This window comes from Odontesthes bonariensis, chromosome 1 (assembly GCF_027942865.1).
Source record: "Odontesthes bonariensis isolate fOdoBon6 chromosome 1, fOdoBon6.hap1, whole genome shotgun sequence".
Taxonomy (NCBI): domain Eukaryota; kingdom Metazoa; phylum Chordata; class Actinopteri; order Atheriniformes; family Atherinopsidae; genus Odontesthes; species Odontesthes bonariensis.
The window spans coordinates 35263287-35280011 of NC_134506.1; the positions used below are offsets into that span (position 1 = coordinate 35263287).

At 41.8% G+C, this 16725-nt stretch overlaps 1 protein-coding gene across 8 annotated transcripts in view; it reads left to right on the top strand.

Annotated features, from left to right (window-relative positions):
• The window catches only part of akap13 (A-kinase anchoring protein 13), a 107283-nt gene that overhangs the window by 47891 nt on the left and 42667 nt on the right, over positions 1 to 16725 (top strand). For all 8 annotated transcript variants that reach the window (XM_075465562.1, XM_075465524.1, XM_075465534.1 and 5 more), the window contains exons 9-10: positions 1259 to 1344; positions 15015 to 15069. In XM_075465562.1, the coding sequence (XP_075321677.1) occupies positions 1259 to 1344; positions 15015 to 15069 (141 nt within the window). The remainder of the gene's footprint in view (positions 1 to 1258; positions 1345 to 15014; positions 15070 to 16725) is intronic.

Below are 16725 nucleotides of genomic sequence, written 5' to 3' on the forward strand. Positions count from 1 at the left end.
GAGTAAACGCTGATTTATATCCTTCCCTGACCAGTTTTATTACTGTTGCACTCACACTCATGCATCACAGGGCAATATGTTTGTCAACGTCTCATTCTTGAGGAAATATGCTTAATCAGATTTAGTCCTTTCCTGGGTGATTAATGGCCAAAGCTCTGAAAAGTTAAATGCCACGTAGATCCCTGTAATTGTGCTCAGAGAGCTTTTTAGCTGTTATGCGACATTCTTTTGTGATCTATTGTTGCGAGACATGTTTTGCTCTTTGTGCTTTTTCTTTATGGCTCATAGTCCTTCTAATTAGGATTTAGCATTCAGCAATTAGTTTGTTTGAAATATTTATTTGTTTCAGTGAAGTTTGACATCCTCACATCAACTTTTGCCACATTGTTTCATGTTCAGACACAATTCCTATTATGTTTACATGTTCCGTGCCGGTCTCTGTTACATGATTACAAGCATGCTCGAGCCACAGAATATCACATATGTCAGCAGACAGAGTCACATTACCAGCGCATGTGACCGGGCTTCAGATGTGCAGCCAGTAGGCTGGACCCTGCAAAACAAACACACTCCAGCCAGCCCATGTGAGTGTGGAGCAGGAAGTCGGGCACGCAGAGCCTCTCATCTTTAGCTGAACTTTCGGCACTCCTCTCACTGCAATTTTCACTTATCTAAAATTGAACAGGACCCAAGTCCAATAAAGGGAGGTCGAGGGCAAGGTTAGCGCTGTGCGTCACTCGGAGAGTGGGGTGTCGCTATGAATCAGGATATATTTACAGCATGACAGCAGCCGAGCACCGCGGAATATCACGTGTGCTCAGAGACGGGCCTTCTGTTTATTTTCTCAGGTTGGGTATAAACATGTGAATATCTTATCTCAGCCAGTTCTGTTATTATGGCGACTTTTCCGTTTCCTGTTATATTAATCGAGCCCTGTTGGCTTGCATAATCACACCATGCTAGTAACCCCCCGTAATCCATCTAATAATTAAATGCAACCAAAAACAACATAATTATATTTGTGCTTATCATCACAGAACAATGAATTATTTTACGTTTAAACAGTAATTGCCCCTGTGGAGAATGTGGCTTTACGAAAAGTTCTTATCGTAGATAAACACACAAAAGCCAATCAGTGCATGTGCAACGAGGACAAACGCGTCTCATTTCCTTTGACTCTGAACACAGAGGTGTGTATTCCTGTATTTTAAAGATTTGCTATAGGACTAATGGCGTTTTGTTTTGTGTATTTCTTCAGAGGTGGATGTCAAGACGTCTGAAGACGCTGCATGTGATGCAGGAGAGGAGGAAAGCGGCCCAGCAGAGGGAACAGACTCCTCCACGGTACGATGGAAGTCTCTCCTGTACTTGTCAGATGTCAGGCTCTGCTTTGTTGCGGATGTGGCTTTGATAATAACGTGTCTAAGATGAGTCACTGTTTGCCGAAGCTTTGAAACACAGTAGAAGTGTGTAAGTAACTTTTGTCTGGAGGCAAACACGGAGCCAAGATGAATACTTGTTGATTTTCCTGTGAATAGGAGTGAAATTGTGCTAATACTGACAATGGGGATTATTATGGCGAGTCAACACGTTGAATATCATTTAAAACAAGTTGATACTTGTTATGGTTTTTCAGATCTTACATCTATCCAGTTTAAGATTTGTGCACCGTGTCGGGCATCCAAATTTTCACGCATTTGTAGATTTAAAGCAAAGTACAGCTTCTGATATGCACTTCAAAACCTACAGCAGAAAGGTGCAATTCACATTTGGTTAACTTCTTTTGGTTTGAGAGTTGCTACGTTTTGGTGTAAGAGTGCCTGTAGTATGCATGAGTCATTACTACAGGGAGGTTTCTTTTTAAACTGTAGCAGTGTTTGGATCTTTTTAAAAAAAGCTCCCCTGTTACATAAAGTCAGGAATAGTCAGGGTTTGCAAAATATCCCTTGGAAACAAAAGCAGCAAAAATATGCGGAGGGAGTTGATGTGCCAGCGAGATATTTGTAGATAGTTTGGTAGAAGTGCTGAGATCTGAGTATGAGGTCAAGATAAGATCTCCCTGCCCCATCTTGTGAAGTTGGTTTACTCTGTCGGCTCACCCGCCGAGCACATGGATGCGATCTTCAGCAGACGAGGCTTTACTCCGAAATGTTGCTGACTGACAGATTCCTCTGCAGCCATACACTGGAGCTGCTCTGCTTATTCCTGGGTTGTGGTCTGGGTCAGTGGCTTGTTCTGAATACCAGATGTTTGACTGCTGGCAGATAAACACGCCGCGTGCAGGGTAGGGGGGTCGCCAGCAGGGGGAGATGTAACCTAAATGGCATCAATAAAGCTTCTCATGATGAGAGTTAAACACCAGAGATGTGATGTTGTCATAAGCAGCGAATCTGAGGGCATAATGACATGTTGTGAAGAAACTGCTGGAGTGGTTGAGGTGGAGAACGGCCTGTGCATATCCTGAAGTTTCTTCTCAGCACTTTAACCATTACTCATCAAACACAATAACGATAATGTTTTTGATACAAGGTGTGTCAAGATTTTATGACATAAATATGATTTGAAGACGCATCATTCTTAAAATTACAGTTGTATCATGTGACAAAATATCAGAAGTTTTAAGAAAGACGTGTGAATAAAAGTATACTTGAAGAATAGATCCAGTGGATAGAAAGACGTCACACGCCAACATCCAAAAAACCGACAGACCTGAAATGAGATGTAAGGTTAATGAAGTAATTAATAATCACCGAGAAGTGCGTCAGTGTTTCGACTTGATGTAAGTTGTTCAGACAGCTGATAATTCAGCCCTGTGCGATTCAACATGTGTGACATCGTTTGGGTTCCATACTGTAGACTTTGGTGTCTTGTTGTCGGCCACTCTGCTCAGCAGCACGGTGACCCGTAACGTTCACATCACTTCTCAAGTCACTCGTTAGAGTGCGAGACATGGTTTTCATTAACAGCGGCGAGTCCCGCCGAAGTGCAAAACATTCAGTAAGTGAGCTCCATGAGACGGGATACAAATGGGCTTCAGATAAATAAATGAAGGGGGAAGAGAGCAAAAGTGGAAATGTGCTCCTGTCGACCCTGTTCACTTTACATGTGCCACTGATGTTGCAATTATTATTTGCTACAGTTTTATTAACCAAACGGTTCTGCTATTTGAAAGACAAAGTGCGTATTAGCTGCGTTTAAAGAGATGTAAAAGAAAAATGAACCAATGTTAATGGAAGTGTAAAGATTCATTTCAGAAATTCTGTTTGTGCTCTGCTTACTTCCCTCGTTCCTCTAATTCAAGATAGAATATTGAAGCAAGATTCTCGGGCATGTGTAATTATAACCTGGCTTCCATTACTGGTGGAAATAATCTGTGATTAATCACTGCAGCTGACCCTCTGGCTTCTGAAGACAGAGCGCTACTCCGTGGAGGCAATTTCACTCTGGAATTCCAGAGTAATGTTCAGCCAGTGGTTTAGGTGAGAAGGTGATGTGATGACGCAGTTTTGTTCTTTTATTGTGGTGTAATATGAATTCTTGGGTGCTTGAATTCAGTTCACGCTTTCGGTCATTTGGAAAGATGGTACAAGACGAGCATGGGAGTTCACACTAGAATGCTCGTAGTTCAAAGGAACACTCGCATTTTCCACAGTATTTTCTGTTTTTTTTAATAAAAAAAAAAAGATATATTTATGGATAATTAAGCAAGTGGCACAAAAAGAAAATTCGGTCAGGTTTCTGGATGGTCGGCGGCCACTGTAGCTGCTTTTCTTTTCAATAACTTCTTGTGCTTTTGCTGAAGCAGCGGCCGCACCCTACTTGTTCAAATGGGTCTATTGTCTTCCTCCACTATAAATCTCATCTTTGTGTCGGTCTCTCAAGTACTCAGTGGGATTTAAGTTTGAAGGAGATCCCAGGGCGAGTTCATTATTTTCATATTTTTCTTTCTTTAAAAACATAAGAAAAAATACACAAAAGATAGATTCACGTATGTGGGAATATAATGACAATTTATGTCACATAAATTAAGAGCATTTTCTTTTATTTTCTCATTTTTATGGCCATTTATTTTGAAGGATTAAAACTGTGAAGACAGTCGCCTCATTTGGAGCAGAGATGCCTGCAGGAATGTAAAAGACAGGCAGAGAAAACATGTAATTTAATGGGACCGGGGCAATAAATAAAGGCAGAAAATAGAAAAGTTGATGCATCTTTAAACAAAATGAATTACAAAACGTATCGGGAAATTTTGCGAACATTTATCATCATCTGAACTTCTTTCTTTAGCCATTAATTTTAGACTTTAATTCATTTATTTATTGCATGTGATTGACATACAATACTTTGCTGCTCCTGCTTCAGCATCAGTTTCTGCTTCTTCTTTATGAACTGCGCCTGTTGTGGAGTCTACTTAAATCTGTCCCTTATTCGACCTTATGAAAATCTGTTCGTGAACACATTTGAGGGGGGAAATAAACACCATATTTGCATAACCTTCACTCGTATCACATCTAACAGGCCTAAATTACAAGTTTCTTCTGACTTTTGGAAAGCAGGCTCTTCCGCAGTTCGAGAGTAATTCATCAGTATATGTGACCAATACAGGAAGTTCAGTAGTAAACCTCATCGGTCATGTAATTATTTAGTATTCTCTGAGGCTGTTCTCTGGTAGCCAAGTGGTTGAGTACTTGGACACAACTGTTCTGCTCAAAGACTGCAGCCTTCTTGAATCTTCCACCCCAAAATGTACTGGTAGCCAACAAACCGAGCGCAGAAAAAACTTTGACTGGCAGTTTTATCGTCAGATACTTGCATTTCCCTTGTCTGCAGCTTGACCACAGACACCTGGTATTAATCCCTCTTTAAAGCACAGTCTTGTTGGGAGTTGTGTGTTTAACCGGCCGAGGTTGTTAAGACGCTGCATCACAGATTTGAACAAAGGCTGAAGTCACGTAGCGGTTGGCAGACACCTTGAATACTCCTTTAAAAACCCATGTGGTGATTCCTTCATCACATTTGCCGTAAACCTTTGTCTTCACTGTCGGTTCATCGCTCTGTTGTGGTTTGGTTTTTAGCAGCTAAAGCTAAGAACTGCTCCTTAGATGAGCTGCTTTTAACTAAAGTTATGTTTGTAATGGTGGATGGCGGTGCATTCTCCAAAAATTGCAAATCGGAATTTTCAGCTTCCAACTGGGAAAAAAAAACAACGGCATTGATGAGTTAGATTTCCTAGTATCGGGGTGCTTGCGCAAGTCTTGAAAGTCTTAATAAGTATGGAATTTTGAAGCACTGTTTTCCAGACCTTGAAAAGTCTTGGATTTTGTGTGAAAGTCTTAATAAAGTATCGAAAATAGAATTTTATGGTAGAATTTTACGGTATGCTCAAAGGCATTGTGAAATGAGAAATAGGAAGGTAGGCTATAAAACTATAATTTTACTAACTGGTCACGTACTGTATTAGCCTAATGGGATGAGATGTGAGTGAAGAGACTGAATTCTACATACATTCATACATTCATCCATCCATTCATTTTTTTTTTTATACATAGTTTTTGTGACACTTGTTTGATGTGAAATTCATGTACTTGTGATTTTCATGTTTTGAAACGTTTTCATCAGTAAAAGCATAATTTACTGTGAATAATGCATTTATTCATTGAATACTAGCCTATAAAAATGAACATTTCTAATAAACACAGTTGGTACAATCTCAACCAATGAAGTAGGCAGTAGGCACACAAGTTACAAGTACATAAAGTTAAGGTCTTGGGGGGAAAAAAGTATCAGTTTTAAAAAAGTCTGGAATTTTAATTTGGAAAAAGAGCAAGCACCCTGTAGTATGGATCCAAAATATTAATCACACTATTGAAAAGGCATTATGATGCAGTTGTTTCTTAAGTGAACTGGGAAACTGCTTGTCGAACTGCTGAGAATTTGCTGGCAATAGCGAAGCAAAAAGCAAGAGAGTTAGAACTTCGTAATTCCTAGGTACAGTGAATGCAGCATGATTTGAACTTCAAGGTGGGAGGGGATAAAGACTCGAAGGCTGAACAACAATACCCTGAGCTGGGAGTTGCAACGCTTTTCTCCCCTTAGATCTGAACAGCTCTATGGATTTTCAGATCGAAGGGGCCACAAACAAAGTGACAGGGTTGTGTTTTTTCAAAGTTATTGAATTTATAGTAGCTTCAGACACCCGAATATGTGTTCTCTCAGGCACAGAAAAAAGCGATTGTTTTCATCTTGTGTACCCCCGCTAAACCATGTAACATCTGGTTGTCTGTAAATGACAGAGTTGGGATTAGGGAGAAGCTTGATTTGTTTGCATCCTCCCACCTTTGTGCCGTTTGCTTACCGGAGGCGAGGCACGAGGTCAGAACTGGGCTCTCAGGTCAGGGACAACAGATAAACTGCAGGCACTGTGCAGGAGATGCTATCTTTGTGTGTCTTAGTATTTTATGCTGGCAGTGGGGACACGTTATCACTTATACTTACAAATGAGTGACTTCCATGTTTGTTTGGGTTTTTTTTAACAGATCTATGCTTCAGTGCTATCTGTATAGCTCCCCCCTTTGCCTCAGGAACCTGACCATCTTAATAGAAAATAAAACATTGCCTTTGAGTTGGTTTCAAGAGTCAAAAAAACATACAACACCATGACCACTGACTGGCAAAACAAGTAACCGGCTCATCTTGTTACAATGAAAATATTTTGCTGGGAAATCCTGATTCTGGCGTTCACGCTGATGTTATTTTGACTCTTGCCACCTACCTAATTTTTGCAGACCCCCACATACGGCAACTGCACTTGTTGAGGAAGGCTTAAAGAACACCAACAAAAAGAGCCTCAGGTGTTCACCCGGCCTCCAGACTCCCACAGAAACCAGTCTGATAGTCCTGATGGCATCTGTGGGAAGCAAGCTCAGTCAACAAGGTTGTTTATTCAGGTCTTGACTGGTCCAGATTCACATATTTTGACCCGACTCACAAAGGTTTAGGTTTGGCATCTGTCCATCTTTGATTTTAAATGTAGTAATGTGCGTCAGGAAACTTTATTACAGTGATCTTACCTTGTTTTTCCAAACACTGATAATTAGGCTCTTTTTTCCAAATAAATGTGTATATTCTTGAATATGTGAATATATCTTTTAATATTGACACAAAGGTTTGTTTGTTTTTTTGGCAGACGTTGGGGTTTTTTGACCTATCGGTCCATCAGGACTTTATAATTATAGGGGGAAACACTTAACTATGATGATTGAGTCCCATTGACTGAAGTAATAATGCCCTGTTGTCATCTGTCAAAGAGTAACAATGCATTACTTTAGATGATGGTTGAAAGGATGAGAGAGAAGCATTCACAAAGGCATGAGAGAGAGCAAACGCATGAGTCAGGCAGAGTCTGCTGAAGTTGAGAGGCAACAGAGAACAAGAAAAAGAAGGGAGGGAGGGAAGAAAAGAAGGAGGGAGGGAGGGAGGGAGGGAGCAGAGCTGGAGTCTGGCAGAGGGTTGCCTCTGTGGCCAGATGTGAAGCTTAGCAGACCGCCTCAGCTCTCCTCCACAGTGGATTTATACGTTTTGTTCAGTAAACCCGCTCTGGATATTTATAAGAAAATGTACGAACGACACAAGCGGAGGTACAGTCTTCGTGCCAAAGGAGAGAGGGCCGTAGACGTGGTTTTGATTAAGGTAGGCAACAATTCCGCACTTTCAAACAAAGTTGTTTGGTATGATAATACTCCAAGTGCCACAGTAATAACAGTCATTTGAGCAAAGGCTTTGAAAAGAAGAGTTGGTAAGCGCGGAAGACAGATAAAATATAATGGCAGGAGCAGTAAAAGAACAGTTAGAAGTATGAAAGCAGGACTTTATTCATTAAAGTAAACCATACATTGGAGGTAAAAAATAATCACTGACATCATTACTTGAAATTAGGACCATTAAATGGAGTTTCATGAAGTGATTTGAGCAGCTTAAGCTCCCGAGACAGGTTGGCATCACAGGCCTGGTCACACAGAGCTTTCGTAACAGCTCCTCAGAAAAGGGTGTCCCTTAAAGAAAATTTCGGCGTTATTCGGAAAACCTGCAGTCGTCTGCCAGGGATGTTTATGTGGCTTTCGTTGTGTTTGCACCATGGAGGATGATTGCATGGTTGTTGATAGTGGGCCTCCAGACACAGAGTGCTGATTATGTTGGGTGGACGCTGCTGCATGGGTATGCTTTCTGCAACACTACGACAGATGCCTGCTCTCGGTCCATCTCTGCGGAGTAACTGTGTATAAAACTTAATGAGGCTCAAACAGTTAACTGTCTTTCTGGGGCTGTTTGGTCAGAGTTCCTTGTACTTGTCGAACAAACTGTACAACTAAAACGGAATATGAGCTCCACTGGAAATGTCCTGCCGTACTACACTTTTTCTCCCTCTCAAAGGGCCTGGTACTAGACTGTAATGATTCTGTGTCAAACCATTTGAAGTGTGCGCTTGACGGAATCTTTCTAAATGGGATCTCTATAACACCCAAAAGTGGTTCTATTTAAAGCTCAAATGGCCCTTTCCCTTCTCTACGTATATAGAGCCCTTTATAACATTTTTCCACTGTGGAGTTTTCTACAAGCTGCAGTACAGCTGTAAATCCCGTCGACTGTTGATTAAGATATTTGGCTCCAGTATGACTTTATTTTAAATCCTAATTATTTTCCATCTAATGAGGACAGGGTGGACCTGCTTGGAGCAAAAGTTTCACTTTAGCAGCTGGTTTGATCAGACAGATGCATTTTTACCCATATAATCAGTCCAGTGGGATATGACTAATACAGACAAGAAGTTTCATCAGGTGCTTTCAAATGGAGGGAACCCTTTTCAGTGTTGGAGGAAGTTCTCTCTATTTCTTTCGTGCCCACACTGCATGATCTTAGCTTATTGTAGTTCATAGAACTGCTTTTTTTTTTTCCAGATAAGGTGTGCAGTGACTGGCTGATTGTACAAGTGCAACGGTCGAACCTGACATTATTTAAAGAAAGAAAAATAACTATAAACATCTCAACATTAACCTCTAAAAAGCTAAACACAACACAGATGGGTTGGGGTAGAGCGAAGCCTGGGGTTTATTGAGCCCATGTGTGATGGAGGAGTTTCGACCTGATTTTTCACTCTACTCCACTCACCAGCTGGACGTTGCATCCCCTCAATGCTCTTATCTACTTTGAGAATGCAACCAGAGGAAAAGCCCTTGAAGGTGTTGGGCTTCAGGTGTCTTTCCAGGCCACATATCCTTCAGAGGGCACATAGAACTGTTTTGCTCCAAACGTGGCAAATTTGACCGAATGTCCTTCTAGTTGGTGAAATCAGCCAGTCCTTTGTTCTCTCCACGACATGGGACCAAACTGAAATATCTCAACAAGTATTACCTGTATGACAATGACATTCATAACCCTTTGAGATGAAATGTTATATGTATGCACTATAAACTAGTCAAAATCCCATTGTTTTGCATTTCTGTGGACCAAATGTCGGCAAAAGTAATGCCATTCCCATCAGCCCGGGCTTTACAGTTGGTTATTGATCAGCCCCAAATGCAGTACTTGATCAAACAGCTCTAGATGCTTGCTGAGGAAATATGGATTTGGGAGCTTGCTAAAGGAAGACATACATTGAAGGGCTTTTTCTTTGTTTGTGTTCCCACTGCAGATAGAAAAGCTGGAACTCTGCCACAACCAGCTGGCGGTTGGTAAAGTAGCTCAATGAACCTTTGGTCCATTCCCCTGTGTTTTGTTTCATCTTTGTTTATGTGGGCAGTGCATTTTGTAATGGTAGCTTGTAGTAATGAGCTCATGTGTTCAAAGTGACTCAAAGAATCACCTCGTAGTTACGTCACAGATGGTTCCCCTTCATGTTGGGAAAATGCACACTCTGGGTTAAATAAGACCCCACATACAGAGTTTATGAACTATAATCATCCACAGTTCCTGTGGTGTTGACACAGAAGCAGGATGTGCTTCCTACAATAGTTACAAGTATAAAAAGGTTCCTGTGGATCGAAACCACTTAAAAGATGCATTTTGTCTAAAAAAAAAAAAAAACTTAACCCCATATCTTGGGGTAAAATATCTCCCACTGAATTCGTTTTAGCCCCTGGTTCCTGGGGTGGAAATGGAGTGGATGAAGGAAGAACCTTAGTTCCAGACTGTCATAGAACTGTGATGAATATTGTGAAATAAGCTGTTATCCATCTATCTTTTGATCTATTTGAACATTTCAAAATGTGAACTCTGAAGGAGACGAGACTAAATCAATGTAGACTAATTGCAGGTGTCATCCTTTTAGAGACCATCCACAAATCTTACTTTGTTCATACTAACCTAATGTCTCCGCTAAATTATTTCCTATTCATTGGGATAATACGATAATGATACTCTGATGATAACTGATTACTGAAGGCTATAATAATAATAATTCAAGCATGAACTACACAGCAGTTGGCATATTTGACACATTCCGGGTCTGCAGCTTGTGACATCCATCAGGAGAATATCTGTGAAGAAGATTCCTCTGGTATATGTAACACCTCGCTTTAGTCTATTGTCACTTTCTAAGCTTGTTCCAATGTCAGCTCCTCTTTACACCAGAGAGCTGAGAAAGCAAGGATGTGTATGTGTGAGCGAGAAAAAGAGTCTGAAGAGCAGGGAAAGAGAGAGATATGATGGTGTGGGAAAAGGCAGCGGCGGGCTAACGGTTTCCTACTGCCTCGGATGGAAACAGGCATTTGGCCAAATGACTTCATTCCAACCAGTGTTTCACATCCCAGCATCTCTGCTGGCCTGACTCACAAAACACATCATCTCTCCACTTAGCAACTACAGTCACTGTGAATAAGCCTTTATACTGTACTGTAATGAATCCAGCGGCATGGTATATAAATGTGTAATTGTGAATCACCTTAAAGACTTGAATGGTAATTCCCCAAACCTTCCTTTCCTTCTTTGGCTATCTGTTTCCCCTTGCATTTTTGATTATTTTTTTGTTTGGAAGGTTCTGCCTCTGTTAGCCACTGCTGCAGCCTCTTGACGTATTTATTTGTAAAGTTCATCCCTTTATTGTGTTGATATGGAGGGAAATCAATTTGTGTAGAACAATTCAGCAGTCCCACATTCCAGGGTTCACCTGAGAATGGCTTCATCCGCGGGTCTGCTGCTTGCCAGCGTCGGGGATCAAAGTGTGCCGTGTATTCATGCCTGGCTGGAAACAGCCATTCTGTCAGCCATGGCATCCTTCAGTGCTGCAGAACCTCTCTGGCTGCACGCCTGTTTAGAAATAAGGCAGCGGTCCAGGTTCCACACGCGCTGGCATACACACACAGAGACTCGAGCGCACGCACGCACACACACACACAAGCCCGCCTTTTATTTTTAAACCAGATGTGTTTTTACTGGGTACAGTTTAGATTCCCTTGACGCTACAAATATGCACTGGGCTTTTCAGAATATGGGCATGCCAATTTTCGAATGGGGTGATCGGCTCCTCGCTGGCTGGCTGGCTGGCTGGCTGGCTGTTTGTTTTGCAGGCCTTATTGGCTGACACCGTGTGCCTCTTGAACAAAACACATTCACCTCCTTACCTCGAAAACCTCTCTTTATTCATGTTGCTTCTAGCAGGAAAATGTTGTTGTTTTTTTTAGGCGCAGGTGCTGCTGACCTTTCAACCCCTCCTTTTGTTTCTCAAAATGTTTGTGACCAATAAATTTAAGGGGTTTAGAAGTTACGGGTTGAATTGAAACTGGGACCCTGAGCTGTATTGTGTAACCGTTCACGCTTTCGCCTGTCACACTCTGTGAACCATTCCTAAGTATTCATTTCATACCCCATCGTGCCTAAAAGTTCATGTTATTGTTCCATCAGTGCCAAAACAAACTGAAGTTGGTCTGCTGGTTAAGTGCTCTGTCTGAAGTCATAAAACAGCTGCTGCTTCCTTTATTTTGGCTGTAAAATGTCATTTATTCCTATTTTTTATTTTTTTTTCCTGTTGTGTCTGAAGTTCTGCTGTCACCCTTCCCTCCTGCAGTCAATCCATGTAGTTTTTTGTAATTAGTTGCCACCACTGGCATCATTTTACCCTTCACGGAAGCCTGTGCATACATTTCTGTGTGTGTGTGTGTGTATGTGTACCAGCGCCCTCTGTGACCGGCTAATCTCTCCTCGTCAGCGTGTTTGTTCTCCCTCAGCGGGCCCTGTTTGATATCTGAACACAGCTGTGAGAAAAGAAGAGGCCTGTGTGTTCTGTGTATGCATCTGTGCCTGTGTGATTTGTTGTGTGCATGTGAGACTTGACGAGGGGAAACAAAAAAAAAAAAAAATATGAGTAAGTGTTTGTCATGTGGGTGCATGCATGCAGCTCTGTTGGCTCCTGAAGTTGTTGGTTTGAATGCAGGTCACTGTTGGTGCTGTTGCGGTCAGAGGCAGCAGCGCTCAGTGTTTCTTTGGGCTAGTGGGCTGCTCAGTAGTGTGCGCAGGGAGAGCAGAGGGTTAGTTCCTTAAAAAACCCTCAGGACTTGACCTGGTTAGTTGTTTGGACTCTCTCATCCGGTCTTCTCATCCTCTATTTTTGCGTCTCCACATGTCTGCTGTTTTGATGTCGCTGCTTCTTCTTTTTTTTTTTGTCTTTTTATCAAAAACTGCTGTGTGTTAAATTTAGTGTTCAGTTCCTATGCACTGTGCTATCCATTTGTAAGATCTTGTGTTTTTGTGAAGTTCTGTCTGTAGTCTGTAACTTGACACCTGGGACTGAGAACTAGCATATTGTGAGAGGATTGGAGAATGTAAAGACCTTGGTATGCTACTCTGTCGCTATCCGCCAATCCGACTGTGGTCACACTGAGGCTATTAAAGCTTTCAAAGTTCTCCGTCGGGATGTTGGATACGCAAGGCAATTCACCTCCCGATCAGTAGGTACGCTAGACGACCTCTCGCGACGTCTATCGTGAAAGTCGTTGATTGATTGTTTACCTTCCGGCTCCGTTCCGCTCCTCACAGTGAACGATGGCGACCGAGAGAGAAAGACTGTTGTTGGAGTTGGAGCTTATTGATTTTGAAATGCAAATAATTTTGACCAAATGTTGACCGGCACACAGTAAACTTTCAAAAATGGCGGTGTTGTTGTTCTGAGAGGAAGGAGCTAAACCGGAAAAGTGATTCTGGGGGATGTATGGATTACTTGGCAATGAGCAAAAATATCTGCCAGAAGAACACGAAAATTGAACTTGTTGTTTTCTTAAAAAAAAAAAAAAAAGCAACATATTTCCTGCCTTAAAATGAAAATAAGTACATTTGTGCTGTTATAAGGAATATACAGTAATTAATAGTCCTTATTAGCTTTATATTTGTCAGTGTTCATTAAAAGGCTTTGTGATTTTAGTATTTCTAGTTGACATTTACTTACTTAGAACCAGTAATAGTCAAAGTATCAGTCAAAAGTTGGAATTTCAAGTGAAATTCTCTTACATAAAAACATCCCGGGAAGAAGAAGTATTCCACCAGACAAAAACAAGCGTACTTTGTCGCGATTTAATTTATTTTATACTTGGATTTCAGTTTTTTCAAGTGTACTTTAGATGCCGTTGGTGAACAGCAGCCGCAACGTCTGATGTCATGAAACTCTCAGGAATGAAAGTTCCACCTTTTAAGCGTCGATCCCTACAGTGATGGGTGGCTGCCTTCTTACGTCAGTGTTCACATTCTTCAGCTGTGTTTTAATGAAACTCCTTCTCAAAAACTTCCTCTCACACCAGTAATATATACTTTCTGCTCCCTACAGACAAGGTTATTGTATTCAATAAATAGAGGTACGGTACAGTATGTTTACACCTACTGATCTGACATAAGCTGCAACATTCCTTCAGCTCTTGTCATGGCAGCATCATGGCAGCATTCAGTGAGTGAAAGCAGACCCGGTTGGTCTTTGTTTTGTTCCATCAAGTGCTCCTGTTGAAGGCAGGTTGTGGCTTTCAGACCTGTACATGCTGTGTCTGGAGATTTCTTTGTTCAGGTCTTACACAGCCAAGTTTAAAGGGTAATGCCTAAAGCCTGTTGATGTTAGCTAGCCTTAACCTGAGCTTACTGAGGGTGGAAGTTCAGTAGGAAGAATTAAGAAGGGCAGGAAAGGGAGTAAAGAGGAGAGGAGAGATCATAAGCATTATAAAGGAGGTTCTATCTATACACAGATATCACCTCTTCTTAAACCAGTAATGCTTTTGTTATGTCCTTAACTTTTTGGCTTTAGCAGGCACCTAATCTGCTTTTAGTGCGGTAGGCTAATATGAGGGACCCATTTAAAGTCAGAGCTCATCATTTTATCAACATGTCATTTGTGGAGTTTATTAAAGCACAGTGTGCTTCTCTTAGGCTGTGTTAGGTTCCCATTCAGAGCTGTCTGTCAAATTTGCAAAGCCTCAGCCAAACTGTCGAAGCTTTTGTGTTGCCTGCAAGGAGTGGGGTTTGCCCGTGGCTCCTGCAGCTAAAACCAGCTCCCTCTCTCTCTCTGTAGCACACACACACACACACACACACACACACACACACACACACACACACACACACACACACACAGCTGCTGTATAGACATTTAAACCACAGAGGAAGCGAAGCCACACTGTTGTGTGTTCACAACCAACCACAGATCTCTGACAAGCAGTGTGTGTGTGTGTGTGTGTGTGTGCGTGTGTGTGTGTGTGTGCGTGTGTGTGTGTGTGTGTGTCAGAGTGACTGAGTGCTGAAGGCTCAGACAGACCAAAGTTAGATCTTTCCAAGCAGTTCTTCTGTGGAGAACATGCAGCCTGAGCGCAGCTACGAAATCCTGCGAACCCTCTTAAGACAGGCGTTATAAAGGGTGTCTTCTCGACACCTCCCATCCTGTGTACAGAGAGGCACTTCCTAACAGACATACTGTTCGGCATCATTATTTCTTTGTGGGTGATGATCACATGTTCGTGAGACTGATTCAGTGTCTTCCTGTTTCTCTGTAGATCCACCGAGACAGAGAGGCGTCGTTCCATCAGCCCTGCAACACACAACACTCAGGTAAGAGCTGGTGGTGGCTGCGACTGCTCGAATCTCTCCTATCTCTCCTGTTTCTTATCATGTCATTCTCTCAGTAATTTGTCATTTATTTCATCATAATTGTGTATTTCTATCAGCTGCCCTGCGAGGTTACTTCCTATCAGTGACGCGTCAGAGTTTCTGTCGGACGACTTGGGAGATACTTTTTGTGATCTTTAAGCCACTCGTTTGAAGTGACAGCCAGCTGATGTTTGGCCTGGTGGCTTTTCACACACCGTGCTGTCACTGACACAAAGCTAAAGCACTTTTGTTGTTTGAGCTGTAGCTCTGGAACAGCAGCTTTTTTTTTTAGTTTGATCTTAACTTGAGAAAACAGCTGAGCAGGCTCCGTCTGCCGGTTCTGTCCCCGCAGAAGAGGAAATGCAGTCTATTAAACATCTTTTTGTTAACCTGAAACAAAGAGCTTTGACTTTGACCGGTGGAAGATTTTGTTTCCAGAGGCTGGTGTTTTTGGAGCTTGATATCCCACGAATGGATCTCTGCTGACTTTAATGGTTTTAAACTTTTTAGTAAGCTTGATGTCGAAAGATGTTTTATATTCATAGCCGTATTGATGTGATGACTAATGTCAGCTTTTGTTCTGCTTTCTGTATAACTTTTCAGGTCCCCATTTAGTACATTTAGATGCTTTTGTGGTTGTCCGACATGTGTTAGTAAGACTTTTAAAGTACAAGTGAACGAGGAAGTCCGACCGAAATTGTTCGAAACTGAACTTCTCAAAGTCAGACCAACATGCTGATGCTGTTGGGAGTCAAACTTGCCTAGATGCTCTGCGCTCTGTGATTCCTCTTTCAGGGAATTCTGCTGCGTGATTATTTTTAAAGCAGACTGTTGTTATTCAGGCCTGAGTAACGTTAGTGGTGTCCAGGATAAGCCTGGTAATAGCCTGGCCATAGTGTAGTCAGCAGCATCTTCCCTTATGGTCCAACATGTCACCACAGTGTTGTGACTTGGCTTTTAATGTGTCCCATTCACTCCAGGAAAGCAGGTCTTGATGTTAATAAAATTCTGATGGTAAGATGTACAGTGGTCTCCATGTTTGTTTAGCATCTTACCACAACATTTTCTGATTAGCAACAAACGCAGTGTCTTAGAGGCATGAAAATAAAAGTATTGATGATTTATAGGCTCATAAACCATAATCTGTATCCTCTGGGGATCATGACTCTTTCCTGCAGCTTACTTGTCAGTGCAAAAGGTATTGCCATGTGAATAGATTTCAGTCATCAAACTGGTGCTAACTGTAAGAGAAAGATTCATCTGAAAATCTTCACCGTTGACAGGTATTTGTGATTTTGGGTGAAAGCCAATCTATCTGGGCTGGTACACAAATGAATCCTCAGTTTGTATGGGTTAGAAAGAGAAAAAGAGGTCCAAAGTGATGACATGAAGAAAGACAGAGGGAGAGAAAGGAAACACACAGATGGAAAGAGAAAAATAAAGGAAGAAAAAGGTGTGTCAAACTAAGGTAGAGTGGAAAAGAGGGCAAGGGTGGGATTTCCTCTGGAGTGGCCGGTTGATGTCACTTCCTTTGTGGTGGGAATCTCTCCCATGTCCCTCTCTTTTTATTTATTTATTGAGGTAAGCAACAGCTGGTAGCAGCAGGAGCCGCGGCAG